General features: G+C 35.1%; 1 protein-coding gene and 1 long non-coding RNA gene across 14 annotated transcripts in view; one reads left to right on the forward strand and one right to left on the reverse strand.

Annotated features, from left to right (window-relative positions):
* ANKRD17 (ankyrin repeat domain 17) overlaps window positions 1–15,149 on the forward strand; it is a 174,827-nt gene that overhangs the window by 126,542 nt on the left and 33,136 nt on the right. For all 13 annotated transcript variants that reach the window (XM_002745738.7, XM_054253289.2, XM_008993189.5 and 10 more), the window contains 8 exons: window positions 1,724–1,835; window positions 1,975–2,120; window positions 5,566–5,708; window positions 6,226–6,439; window positions 6,972–7,147; window positions 8,410–8,572; window positions 11,190–11,285; window positions 13,188–13,304. In XM_002745738.7, coding sequence (XP_002745784.3) covers window positions 1,724–1,835; window positions 1,975–2,120; window positions 5,566–5,708; window positions 6,226–6,439; window positions 6,972–7,147; window positions 8,410–8,572; window positions 11,190–11,285; window positions 13,188–13,304 — 1,167 coding nt within the window. The remainder of the gene's footprint in view (window positions 1–1,723; window positions 1,836–1,974; window positions 2,121–5,565; window positions 5,709–6,225; window positions 6,440–6,971; window positions 7,148–8,409; window positions 8,573–11,189; window positions 11,286–13,187; window positions 13,305–15,149) is intronic.
* The window catches only part of LOC128931606 (uncharacterized), a 42,355-nt gene that overhangs the window by 23,717 nt on the left and 3,489 nt on the right, over window positions 1–15,149 (reverse strand). The window lies entirely within an intron of this gene.

Genomic DNA, 15,149 nt, shown 5'->3' on the forward strand with positions numbered 1-15,149 from the left:
TACAATTAAAAATTTAGTCCTTCTGTTATACTAGTCATATTTCAAGTGCTAATAGTCACATGTTGCTAGTAGAGTACTAAAAGTATCTAGCTGGAGGTGTTGGCACACACCTGTAAAAACAGCTACTCAGGAGACTGAGGCAGGGAGAATTGTTTGAACCCAGGAGGTGGATATTGCAGACAGCCAAGATAGCGACACTGCACTTCAGCCTGGGAGACAGAGCGATCTCAAAAAAAATAAATAAAAAATAAAAGTTTGAGAAATTAGACAGTTTGCTAGGTTAGCATTTAAACTGTAACAGAGTATGAACACTGGTAAATCTAGTGTTGGTCACTATTGTTATAAGAAGGCAGAAGCAAGCCATATAAGAGTTTCATGTCTCATAATGGTCTTTGTCTTTAAAAATACACAGTACAATTTGGATGTTTGGTTCCTTTGTATTTTGGAGCTTTGCTCTCAAACACAGCTAAGTTACTTGGAAACAATTTTTTTTATTTCAAGATCTAGTTTTCAGTTTGTTAGGTGGGTCCACAATTGCTAATTTGGCCCTACTACTGAAGATTCTACTTGACATCCTGTGTGTTTTGAGGTCTTTCTACTCTGGCTGGTGGGAACCAAACTATTCCTGGCCCCGTATGATCTCTGGGTATTATTCAGCCTGATTCTCTCTGGTGGTCCTTCCCTGGCCTTGGATAATTTCCTCATGCACGTGGGCTAATCAAAACTCAGCTGAAGATTTGACGAGAATACTCAGCACATCTCCAGAGTACCCTCTCTGTAGTGCTCTCCTCTTCAGTAATCTGCTGCATGAATTCTAGCCACCTTGACCTCTCCATATTCTGTCTTCTCACGTTGGGGAGACTGCCAGACTGTTTGGGTACTTGCTCTCTGCACTGTAGCCTGGAAAGTCTCCAGGCAGTAAGTTGGGTTAATCATTTCTGTCCTCAGGGGTCATCTGCACTGTCTATGTAGACACCATCGTTTCAAAGAGGTTTTTTTAAAAGTTATTTGAAATAGGAAAATAAATCTGATATATGTTTCTCCATTAATGGCCAAAAGCACAGGTGAATCACAATATTTCTTTCAATTTCTTTCATGTGATTGAAAGTCATACTTTATTTTTCTTGATGCTTGCTTTAAGAATTGCCCATAAAGTTCAAATATTTATTTGTAGCCTTTAAAAAAAAACCTCACAAGTTAGCTACTAATGTGGAAAAAATTGAGTAAACCTTTCTCTCCCCTCCCCTCCCCTCCCCTCTCCTTCCCTCTCCTCCTCTTCTCTTCTTTCTCTTTTTTCTTTTCTTTTCTGAGATGGAGTCTTGCTCTGTTGCCCAGTCTAGAGTGCAGTAATCTCAGCTCACTGCAACCTCTGCCTCTCAGTTCAAGTGATTCTTCTGCCTCAGCTTCCTGAAAAGCTGGAACTACAGGCATGTGCCACCATGCCCAGCTAATTTTTGTATTTTTAGTAGAGACAGGATTTTACCATGTTGGACAGGATGGTCTCCATCTCTTGACTTCATGATTCACCCACCTTAGCCTCCCAAAGTGCTGGTATTACAGGTCTGAGCCACTGTGCCTAGCCTTAAACCTTGCTTTTCAAATGCTTCATATTGTAGAGTGATACATACGTTATTTGTGTGCATTTGGTATGTTTGTATATTATGTATTTGATATTAACATCTTAAATTATTTAATAAACTAACCAAAAAATAATTTTTTATAGACCGAGAGTAATCATGACACGGCTCTAACACTTGCCTGTGCTGGTGGCCACGAGGAACTGGTACAAACACTGCTAGAGAGAGGAGCTAGTATAGAGCACCGAGACAAGAAAGGTAGGGCCTACTTTTATTTGTTTTTGGAATGCTGGTCAAAAAATCTATTTAGAAACATTATTTCTTAGTCCTGTTTTGAAGGTTATATATTTTGTTCCTTTGCTTAGCATCTAGTGAGAAGATCATTATTTTTCTCCAGGTTTTACTCCACTCATCTTGGCTGCCACAGCTGGTCATGTTGGTGTTGTGGAAATATTGCTGGACAATGGTGCAGACATTGAAGCCCAGTCAGAAAGAACCAAGGACACACCACTGTCCTTGGCCTGTTCTGGGGGAAGACAGGAGGTAATGTTTCCCCTTAGTGTAAATGTTTTCCTCTCTCTGTTTAGCAAATGTGTACTTTCACTTATATTATTTTTTCTATCAGAACAGTGCTTTGGCATTTATAGATTTATCACAATAACCAAAACTACTGTCTACTAACAAACAAATGAGTATCATTGTTAGCTGTAAGCTGTCTTGCCAGAAAAATCACACATTGTTCAGAATCCTGCTCATCTAAAAGTAATACTGCTATAGGAATCCCTGTTTATTGAATTTAGGGTGGGAGAAAGACTATTCCAAGTCAGATCAATAAGTCCTAATGTACAGGGCATATATTCACTCATCTTTGCCTGCCCTATGGTACATGGCGTTGAAGATACTTAATACCAGTCTCTGTTGCTGTCTATAAGATTAGTAGCGAACTAAGAATCCTCCATTTTTATGTGTTCTGAAAACTCTTGTCTTGCTTTGATTTTCCCCACCCTGTCTCAACGCTGGAGGCAAGGATTTTGGGTAAGATGGTAAGATTATACGACCTTTTGGTTTTTTAAGGAAACTAGAAAAACTGATAGAGATTAGCTAGACCCGAGAAAATACAGCTTTACACTCACTTGCGTATCTTGTGGATCTTATGGCATTTCATAATCAGCTGGATAACCCTTTTTTTTCTTTTTCAAATCCAGTCCTTTGTACAGAGGATATAAACCACATGTGTTGTCTCCATAGATGCCCTTCTCTATCAAGGAATTATTGAATCTTTGATTTAGAAAGCACATTAGGTCATTCAGATCAGTGTCTTACTCAGCTTTAAAATCTTTTTTTTCCTCTTTTTTATTTATAAGGTTTTCCTATTTATTAAGCCTGAAGTATGCCTTATTTGTTTCCCACAGTTCTTAGTTTTGTTCTTTAAACAAGTGGAAAGAGATTTATACCTTCTTCTATCTCCAAATATTTTTTTCCTCAAGTCAACTATTCTCTGTGTGAAACAAGTCCTGTTTTGATTGTTAGTCTGAGAATACCTTTTCCAAGGCCTTCACCATCATGACTATTTCATCCTTTATGTCAGTATCCTTCTTGAAATATTATATGTACAGGTACTCTGACCCGTGTACTGGGAAACTATTACCTCCCATTTGAGTACCTTAAAGTAGCTTTTCCCCCTAGTTTTCCACAGTCAAAACACATAAGGTTATATTGAACTCTAGTTAGACCCACTAGATTTTTAAAATAAACTTGTAAATAAACAATTTTAAGAGATATAATAGTTCCTATACAAAAGAATGGGAAATCTAATAAAATTACGTAAGTGTAAGAAGATAGGGCTTGGTGATCCTTCATTATGTAAATTAAAAAACTGAAATCTGTTAACAGTGATAATATGGGCATGTTTTTTTTTTTTTTCCATAATTTTTGTTTCCTTATATTTGGAGTAGATACTATATTCATGGATAATTAGATACACTTATTACACTTATTACTTTTTTGTCCACAAAAGAGACAAGGAGCCTGGCCTGTCCCGACTATTTTTTTTCTTCTAGTTGTGTCACTTTTTTCTTCTATAATTCATAGTAGAGGCAATAGATATGTTAAACGTATTATAAGCCAAATATTAAGATAGTGAAAAATAAACTATTTAATTTGATAAATTATTTCTACCATTCCAGAAAAAGTAAACATTCCCATCAATCTTGGAAAGCAAAATTTTGCCTTGATGAAATTTTCAATCATTATGTAGCTTGAAAAAATACTTGCTTTATATAAGAACAAATTTTTCAATATTGAATCAAGAAGAAATTAGTTGATTTCCTTTATTTAAAAGTAACATTAAAGGCAATAGGGCACTGTAATTTTTATGAATTATGTATTCATGTATTTATGTATTCATGAATTATGTATTCATGTTAAAATGTAACATGAGGTTGTAACAATTGTAGAAGTATGTTAGGATAATAATTTTGCCTGTTAACACTTTGTTACTTTAATTTGGTGTCAATAGAACAGGTCAGTGTTTTGAAGTGATTAATAAAATGTTGGAGTCATTTTACTATAAAGTCACAAATTTTGTTTTATATTGGATGTTTTGGGAGCAGAACAGTTTGAGAAATTTGATTAGAGTTTTGTACTATACTGTTTATAAAATAGCCTAATGCCATATTTTTTCTTGTTTTTATAACCTTGCCATGTAAGTGGCCTAGTCTTACTGGCTTTGAAAGCAAAAAGTGACGGACAGAATGTCGTATCTAAAATTGGACATAGCTTTACTGAGATGCAAGATAAAGCACCGTTCATTAACATTTATTATTTCCCAGTTAGTATTTTAGGATATATTAATAGTAAGAGTAGGGATAAGAGCTATGATCTTGGGCCAGTCTTGACTTCCCTATGTCTTATTTATAAAATGAAAATGAATATTGTCAAAGGTTGTTTAGGCATTAAGTGGCATAGTGGACAACGATCTGTTAATGGCCAATCAGTACTTAAATAAATGCTAGATATTTTTAGGTTTCAGGAAATGCAATTAACATCTAGTGGTATACAACTGCAAATCCACTAGAATGCCTAAAATTGAAGACTGGCAATAACAAATGTTGCCAAGACTGATGCTACTAGAACTCATGCATTATTGAAGGGAGTGTACATAGTATAACCACTTTAGGAATAGCCTGGAAATTTCTTATAAAACCATGCCCTCAGCTGGGTGCGGTGGCTCATGCCTGTAATCCCAGCACTGTGGGAGGCGGAGGCGGGCGGATCATAAGGTTGGGAGATCAAGACCATCCTGGCTAACACAGTGAAACGTGCCTCTACTAAAAATACAAAAAAGTTAGCCGGGTGTAGTGGCATGTGCTTATAGTCCCAGCTACTCAGGAGGCTGAGGCAGGAGAATTGCTTGAACCTGGGAGGTGGAGGACACAGTGAACCGAGATCTCTCCACTGCACTCCAGCATGTGCAATAGAACGAGACTCCATCTCAAAAAAAAAAAAAATCTAGGTAGTGAATATATGTAAGGTTTTTCAATGTTATGTTAGAAAATTTTCATAATGTAAAAATATAGCACCTTTTATTCCATATTTTAAAAACACTTACTGATTGAAAGGTTTAAAAATATGTTAAGTACCTTCACATATGTAATGAAAAATCTTATCCCATATTACTCTGTTTTACCGCTTTGTGGTGAAAACAGAAATATTAATTTCCAAAGCATGTCCCAATATTTTCAGTCCAGACCTTTCATGAACACACTATACCATTTTAGTAGATTTCTACATGGATTTGACTTGAGAAGGTATCTCTTTGTTGGCTTCCAAGACCTCCTGCTATCATTAGAGGCCGGTTTTGGGCAGATCATGAAGGAAGAACTTTCTTTTTCTTTTATTGTATGGTATATCAGAAGAAGAAGTTTAAAAATATACACTTTGATAACATGCCTCACCATAAGAAAATATTTTTTTGTTTTCTTTCCAGGTGGTGGAGCTATTGTTAGCTCGAGGGGCAAATAAAGAGCACAGGAATGTTTCTGATTACACACCTCTAAGTCTGGCTGCTTCTGGTGGCTATGTGAACATCATCAAAATATTACTAAATGCAGGAGCTGAGATTAACTCTAGGCAAGTTGTATTCTCTAAGTGCCTTATTTAGTAAGGCTGTTATAGATATTTATAGAATGCCCATTTTTCACTGCCAAATTTAGTAAATATCTTTATTGCAAATTTGGCATTCAAAGTATTAGAGATTTTTGAGATGAACTTTAAGTAATTAAAACTTGACATAGATCTTCAAAAATATTGATTACTGCGTTTCTTATGGTACTAAATGTAAACATACCTTAGAAGCTTTTATTAAGCAAGTTAATACATGCTTTAAGATTGAAAGTTTATCCTAACAACTTATTAATCACCTTCCAGCCCAAGTCATTATGTGGAGTGAAATACAAAAAGTATTCTAATAAAACATTTCTAATGGAGTCTTGGCAGTACCTCCAAGACTTACTAGGGTTGAGAAAAATGAGTATTTTAAACAATCCTGCAAAATGATCTTAGATAGAATTCTATATCATCTCTGATTTTTCTGTGTCATTTAAAATGTATATTTTTCCATTTGTTTTCCCCATACCTGCACCCTCAGAACTGGTAGCAAATTGGGCATTTCTCCTCTGATGTTAGCAGCTATGAATGGACACACAGCTGCTGTTAAGCTTCTGTTAGACATGGGCTCTGACATAAATGCTCAAATAGAAACCAATCGGAACACTGCCCTTACCTTAGCCTGCTTCCAAGGAAGAACTGAAGTGGTTAGCCTTCTGCTTGATAGAAAAGCAAATGTTGAACACAGAGCTAAGGTAAGAAAAAGTCTGAGATTGACACACGAATTTATTGCTTTGATATTTAAGATGTATAGTAGCAACATGTTGATTATAATTTTAGCGCTTTCTAGTAACATTTATCTCCTATGTATGTATTTAATCAGAAATCATTCTGTATAACTCAGTCAGGCATTAAATACCTGAGTGATAAATTATCTTGAAAATACCTGAGTGATAAATTTTTATAGGTAACAATGACAGTAGGGTTATCAGCTGAAAAAGAGACTATTTTGAAAGGGAAGGAAGGGAGGTATTTATTAATTAACAGTTATATGCCAAGTGATTACATTTTACACAATTTTTTTTTTTTTAACAATACCATTGAGATTAGGTAGAATTATTTTCTTTTAATAGACTATAACTCAAAGGAGCTAATAGGGGTCAGTTATTAGTTGTGAATCTTGGTAACAACTGTATCATATAACAACTTGTTACTCTTTAAAATTTTTAAATTTTAGATCTTTCCAGTCTCTCATGTGTCATTACATTTATTTTCTACCAAACTTAGACTGGTCTCACACCACTAATGGAAGCTGCCTCTGGTGGGTATGCAGAGGTAGGCCGAGTTCTTTTGGATAAAGGTGCTGATGTTAATGCCCCTCCAGTTCCCTCCTCAAGAGATACAGCTTTAACCATAGCAGCAGATAAAGGGCATTACAAATTCTGTGAGCTTCTTATTGGCAGGTATGTTGTTACCATACCCTTCATATAAGAACACAAGTGTTACTAGTGATTACCTTTCTCTCTGGACAATTAATCACATTTGATTTACAAGTGCTTTTTTCCCCAGACCTACCCATTGTTTTCTACCCATCCAGAGCTAAGCTGCATTGTCTGATTTGTTTCCGTGTAACCTAAAAATGTTTTTCTTTTATTCTTGTCTGTATTACTTTTAACGTCTATAATAGTAAGCTATTTGAGCATCCATCTGTTGTCATACATACTTATATCTCCCACACACAAGTCTTAAAAGTCTAGCAGTGATATAAGACTTCATTGTTCATTTTCTTGTTCTTTGCAGGAATTAAGGCTTTTAGGTGTGGTTATAGGACTGTTTAAGACATCAGACAGGGTCCAGGGTACTTTCTACTTTCAGTCATGTAGAAGTTAACTGCTAGTTTTCCGAAGATGCCTGTTTAATTTGTTTTCCTGCAGTCTCAAAGACCTTTACGTGGTATTCTAGGCAGCAGTATTTGGTAGTAACTGCTTTTAACTCTTATTCACTGAGTCTTCTTATCTACATCATGCCAACTGAATGAATGCTAAACCTGCATGTTATTCTTAATATACTACAAAAACAGATTGAGTATCCCTAATTGGAAAAGCTCTAAAGTATGGAACATTTTGAGCCCTGTGATAACACTCAATGGAATTGCTCATTGGAGCATTTCAGACTTCTGATACTGGATTTCAGATTAGGGATGGTCAAACTATATATGAACATAAATAATCTGAAACAGATACAGTTGCCTCATAGGATATTGCTTTTGTAGTATAATTCTGAGAGCAAGACATATTTAAGTCTCAAATATTGAAGACAATTTTTATCTTTACAGAGTACTTTCACATGTTAATAGTTGATTTTTGTTACTGTGTCATTTCATTCTATTTAAGACAATGCTAAGCTAGATGTGGTGACATTGCCTATAATTCCAGCACTTTGAGAGGTTGAGACGGGAGGATTACTTGAGCCCAGGAGTTCGAGACCAGCCTGGGTAACATAGGGAGACTCCATCTCCACAAGAATTTTAAAAATTAGCTGAGCATGATGGCATGGGCCTGTAGTCCCGGCTACTCTGGAGGCCGAGGTAGAAGGATCACTTGAGCCCTGGAGGTGGAGGCTGCAGTGGTCCATGATCTCACCACTGCATTCCAGCCTGAATGACAGAGCAAGACCCTGTCTTAAAAAAAAAAAAGACAATGCTATCTGTGTCATTGGTTTTTAGGGGAGCTCATATTGATGTACGTAACAAGAAGGGGAACACTCCATTGTGGCTAGCAGCAAATGGTGGACATCTCGATGTGGTTCAGTTACTGGTGCAAGCAGGTGCAGATGTGGATGCAGCAGATAACCGCAAGATAACTCCTCTTATGGCAGCATTTAGAAAGGTATAAGTCTTTCATCCTCATTTACCTGGATGTTTTTTACTTACAGTAGGAAGTACATGGCTTAGTGATCACTAAAGACTCATTTTGTGCTTTTGCAGCTGTGACGCAAGCAGTAAATATGCAAATAATTACTCTGATGACAACATTAAATGTAGATATATACCAGTTTTGCAGAAAAGCCATTAATATCAACCTTATTGGACATCAGAGCTAAGAAAACTTAAAAAGCTGTTCTAAGTAATATTTTCAAAATTGGTTGCAGTCTTAATCTTCACAAAGTATAAATCCAGTTAAGATACTTAAGAAGGACCTCTAGTTAGTTACTCTTAATGAGTGTTTTCTTTTATTACCACTACAGAGGAAAATATCACTTAAGTTGTTTTTTTTTGGGTGTGTGTGTGTGTGTATGCCAGGCGCCGTGGTTCATGGCTATAATCCCAGCACTTTGGGAGGCCAAGGTGGGCAGATGTAGTGAAGCCCTGCCTCTACACAAATTATAAAAATTAGCTGAATATGGTGGCATGGGCCTGTAGTTATAGCTACTCAGGAGGCTGAGATGGGAAGACGGCTTGAGCCTGAGAGGCAGAGGTTGCAGTGAGCTGAAATTCCACCACCACACTCCAGCCTGGGTGACAGAGTGCAACCCTGTCTCAAAAAAAAACATTGTTTTTATTTTGATTATTGACTTTAACTACTAGGAAAAAATGAATTAAATAATGAAAATGCCACTACCAGCATTTTAATCTACTGAATTTCAAGTATATTACATTTAAAGGTAAAAATATGAATTTCATGAAAGTGAAACAAATTTTCTTCGATTTAATGGTTTGTTTGATAATCCGTTGATCTCTTACATGCAGTCTTAGTTTGTTATGGGGAATATCAGATTACTGGTAAAGGATTATAATTTTGAGTTTTTTCATTTGAAGATATGTAGGTAAAATTCCATGTAGATGCCAAAATGTTGAAAATTTTTAATAAATAAATTGTGATAAAGTGTCTCTTCCTTTTTCTCTTATTATTCTCTCTGACTCTTGTTTTTTATTCTACCTGTTTCCTAGATATTTTGGACTACCAGTGACTGTATTTTTGACTCTCTGTATATTTGTTTTTCAGCAATCAAACTTACTCCTTCTCACTGGCTAGCTGCCTCTTCTCCAGACAAGCTAGCATATCATTATTGAGTTAATCTTTGTGTCTCCCTAATCTCTGAAATCATTTGAAATCCAATCTTAGTTTGGTATTCAAAGCCACCACAATTTAGTGCTTATAGATCTTGTCTCCCATTAGAATCCCTAATGTGGAGAATTATCTTCTTGCTTGATCTTTCCTTGTTCATGTCTCCCACGTCACCTTTTTTCTCATCTCATAGAATGCCCATGTCTTTCTTCATTTTTCAAGAGTTACTCATTCTTAAGGTATAGTTTAAGTCTCTCCTTCTACCAGACTCTTCATCCTATTTGAGTTCACATTGAGATCTCTAATCTCTAGAGGTTGTACAAGTTTGGCAGTTTTTATCATTCATTTGGAGAAATATATATATTTTTATATGTTATTACTCTATTATTTTTATTAGTTATTACTCTAAGCATCTAACATGCATCTGTCTTTCCAAACAGACTTATTGACTTCAGATGAGTAGTACTTATCTTTTATACTCTTACATAATCTTACGTTCCATTATTTCTTGGGTACCTACCATGTGCAACTGTGGGCTAGAGTACTAAGTTATATAGAGTGCAACAGCCACACTTTTTAAATTTTAATGTAATTAAATTGGAGAGGTAAGATACATACCGAAAGTCAGGTTACTGTTTGAGTTGCCTCATATAAATATAAAGACTTTAGAAGTATTGGAGAGATCCTTAAGGAATGATGCAAGTGGATTTGAGCTATTCATTAGAAGATAGCTATTCATTTAGAGAAAAGTTTAGAAACATGCAGTCTAAAAGGAAGAGATAGACGCAATAAAAAAATATATACTAAAGATTAACAGCTGACTATCCAGACTGGCTAACTTTAGACATTGTGTCAGAAAGCAACAGTATGGGCTAGAGAAAGTTGGAATGGCTCTTAAGATGGAAAGGGCAAGTCTAAAGATTTTGAACTTAGATACCAACCTGTGCTACAGTGGATAATATAATCATAGCTTATTCTTCATGGAAGTATATGTTCTTTCACACTTACCTAGGACAGTACTATACATTTGTTTTTTATCTGAAGGAATGGAAAAACAAAATTATTATTTTTGCTCTTTTAATCCTTAGAATGGAAACTAGACTCTCATAGTTAGGGAATTAGCAAAGAAAAAAATAAGATTTCCCCTTCTTCAGATATATCCCCTACTTGTTATTGATTTGGGGATTATTGTTTTTTTATTTAGAGTTATTTAGAATTTTAGGTTATATTATTCTGTACTTTTTTTGGAGGGTAGGATGAGAATGATTAATGTAGTTTTAATTCGTTGGAACCAAAGCCTGTCTGTTTTTTATTTATAGTGTAAATAGGCAATTTAGTCTTTACTTTGTGGCACTAAATTATAAAAGTTAGTTCAGGCACAGATGTACTGAATTGTTAGAGTCTGTTTTCAATCTGACATTGATATCTATTTTTTTAGGGTCATGTGAAGGTGGTGCGCTACTTAGTCAAAGAAGTCAATCAGTTTCCATCAGATTCTGAATGTATGAGATACATAGCAACCATCACTGATAAGGTAATATGTTGTTCACTATATGAGCAAGGGACTCTATTTGGTTAATATATCTTCTATTCTAAGAAAAATTCTTAGTTTGAGTGGTAAAGCGTAATATATAGCCATATTCAATTATCTAGTATTTGGGAATAAAGTATGCCATTTAAGAGATTCTTGTAGATTATTTACTTACCTAATGAATCAGTTAAACATCCTTGCTATAGGATTACCTTATCTTTAAAAGTAATACTTGAGGCCAGGCGCAGTGGCTCACCCTTGTAATCCTAGCAGTTTGGAAGGCTGAGGCAGGTGATTTGCAAGAGCTCAGGAGTTTGAGACCAGCTTGGCCAACATGGGAGACCCCATCTCTACAAAAATACAGAAATTAGCCTGGCATGTTGGTGTGTGCCTCTATTCCCAGCTACTTGGAAGGCTGAGGCACAAGAATCACTTGAACCCGGAAGGCAGAGGTTGCATTGAGCTAAGAGTATGCCACTGCACTCCAACCTTAGCAACAGAGTGAGATTCTGTCTCAAAAAATAATAATAAAAATAAATTCTTCAGCTAATTTGTTATGTGAACACTAAGTAATTCAAAGCAACATGTTATTATTCATTAGTGCTGTCTTCTGTATATATATGTTATCCAGACTGATACCTATTTTGAGAAAGGAATCTGTCCATTAGATTTTTATTTCCCAGTAAAATGAACATAGTACTTTTAATCATGAGCAAGAACTCTTGAATATGATATTAAAGTTAGAGTAACTAACTTTTAATTTTAACTAAGTTTGAGAATGAATTGGCTAGGAATTTTGCAGGAAATATAGGGAAGATAAAATTGAATTTTTTTAGAGATGGAATTGAGACCTTCTCCTGGAGACATTTTGATTTAGAGTTTACACTAACACTTAATAAAATCCTAACACATGCCTCACAAAACCAAAGAGGCCAGCAAATCTTAAAAATGTCTTCCTATTATGTTTACACAGTTGCTATTACAAGGTAGTAATCTTTTCCCTATAAGTTTTAATTTAAACTAGCTAGGTCACTGTCATTCCTGGCTCTAGATTTGTCTGTGACAATTAATATTCCTATACATGACAGGTTTTTAGGGGCAGAGGAGGAGATTAAAAATAAATATTTAAAAATATTATTTTAACATTTTTAATACTACTAAGAATAAGACTGGTTCTGTGGCACACAGCGGTATTCTCAGGTACACATTAGTCTCATGTACTTGGGAAGCTGAGGTGAGAGGATCGCTTGAGCCCAGGAGTTAAAGGAGACAGTATACTATGATTGTGCCTGTTAGTAGCCACTTCATTTAAGACTGGGCAACATAGCAAGGCCTATCTCCAAAATTAAATAAATAAAAATTTTATAAAAATAAGGAAATACTGCTTTGCTGTCCTAAAGTGTGACTTGAGAATGAAATCACTGAGAAAATTTTATAAGTATACATAGCTGATTCCTTTATAAGTGATTCTTATACATGAAATGGAGCAACAAAGCTTAAATATTTGAGGGCATTTCTTTAAAAATTTTCAAATCTGTTTTCTTTGTTGACGTTGACTATTTCCTCTAGCCTGTTAATCAGCCAACGTAAACTACTATAGTTCTGTTTGCTGTATAATTTCTTATATTTAGAGGATAAATGATTTTAGTTTCTAAAGTGCCAGTTAAATGGATATTATTTTGAAGAATAGCAAAGCTGTTCTTTGCTTCTTTACTTCTATATATTCCTAAATTTACCACGTTAATTATGTTTTTATTTGCACGTTTTTTTTTGCCTTTCTTCCCCCTTTTATTGATCTTTATTGCTTAGGTTTGAATACCTTAATAAAGATCTTCATGTTTTTAGGAATTTCTGTAAATGGGAATTGTTCTGTGAGCCTGGAAACATCTTAATTTTTCATTATAGGAGATGCTGAAGAAGTGTCATCTTTGTATGGAGTCAATAGTACAAGCCAAAGATAGACAGGCTGCTGAAGCAAACAAAAACGCCAGCATTTTGTTAGAGGAGTTAGACTTGGAAAAGGTAATAATAATCTTTATATGTGAAAATCATCCACTTTTTTCCATCTTGTTTTCTCTTCTTTTGATTTGTAATCCATTGTTTTTTTGTTTTGTTTGCTTTAAATTATGTACATGGTTTCTCTCTACATTGGCTCAAATTGTGGAGAGAATTATGAGTATGTTGACATCATTAAAAGCTTCTCTTTGTAATGAAATTAACAAAATTTTGTTATAGGTGCATTGATCTGGAAGTCAGAAAACTTAGCTTCTAGTTCTGGATTTAGTCTTATCTGAGCTTATGATCTCTTAATTCTCAACCACATCTGTTGTTTTTTTATCTTAGACCTTGTAAGTTATCCCCAGCAGGTTTATCACAAGTACCAAATGCACTACCAAGGCGTAACCAACTAGTGAATACAAACCTTGGAATGTCTAATGAGTACACTTTTTAAATGGGTGACTTCTACTTTTCTCTTTCAGGCAGACTACAGCATCATTCCCATCTATTCCTATGGGGAATAAAATACACCAGAACAGCATATAGTTAGACAGTCTTATACTTTCTTCATTCCCATTTTCTGCCATATTTCCTCCCATAATTCTGTACTCTAGAACTTAATTGAATAGTAATCATAGGAAAAGAATTGGTTTGACATTGAATATTATGGAACTGCCTTATTTCATCTTTTGTAAAAAGGTCAGCGGCTGGGCACAGTGACCCACGTCTGTATTCCCAGCACTTTAGGAAGCCGAGATGGGTGGATCCCTTGAGGTCAGGAGTTCGAGACCAGCCTGGCAAACATGATAAAACCTCATCTCTACAAAAAAGAAAAAAATTAGCTGGGCCTGGTGGTGCACGCCTGTAATTCCAGCTGGGAGGCGGAGGATGCAGTGAGCCGAGATCGCATCACTGCACTCCAGCCTGGGCAGCAGAGTGAGACACTGTCTCAAAAAATAAATTTTTTTAAAAAGGTCAAAAATGATATAAAATTTAATATGTGCTGTTTAAATTTTAAAAGGATATACAGTGATAATTACAAATATGCCTTTTTTGACCTGTTAGCTACATTCTTTTTTACTATACTTGCTTTCTTTATTAAGCTCTACATTTCATCCTGAATCATTCTAAGTACTTTATTCTAATTTAAATTTGAAAATACCATTTTCTGAAAAAAAAGTCTTTGATTTTGGAGGCTCTTTATTCTAAATATTTCTGGTTTATATTCAAAGCAGATTAGAGTTAGGCTTTTTGGCCATTTAAAAATTTTAAAAGAATGTGAGTGCATTGAGAGATATAATGACCACTATAACTATTACTTGACCTATTTATATTTTCAGTACCTAACATTTAATGCCTGCTAAATACAAGGCAGTATAATAGGGCCAAGTTGTGTGATAGAAATTATATGATAGAATACATATTTTATTCTTTAAATTTTGGGTTTTTTAAATTATAATAGTGTGCTCAGTTTAAATTGTGAAACCGACAAAAGTAAGAAATGATAAATACTATCATTTTAAGATAAATTAAGTTAGAAACCTAGTATGGTTGTTTTAAAATCTTTACCTCTGCAATTACCCATAAGGCTTTTTAAGACCCTACAATGATCTGCCTAACCACACCATGCCTTACACCTCTCTGGCCTTGTTTTCTTTTTATTACTCTTTCCCTTAGTCACCTTGCTCTGTCCACACTGACTATCCTCCTTTTGTTCCTGCTGTCAGCAGCATCTTCCATCAGTGTCCCTTAGATATCCTCAGGTTTTTGTTTCCTCTTCACAAGCATTGTTCTGCTCTTCTCTGCTTTATTTTTCACTTTTCAACATTGTAAATACTGTATTCATTCAAAATACTTAAGTTATCTTGT

The sequence above is a fragment of the Callithrix jacchus genome, chromosome 3 (assembly GCF_049354715.1).
Source record: "Callithrix jacchus isolate 240 chromosome 3, calJac240_pri, whole genome shotgun sequence".
Taxonomy (NCBI): domain Eukaryota; kingdom Metazoa; phylum Chordata; class Mammalia; order Primates; family Cebidae; genus Callithrix; species Callithrix jacchus.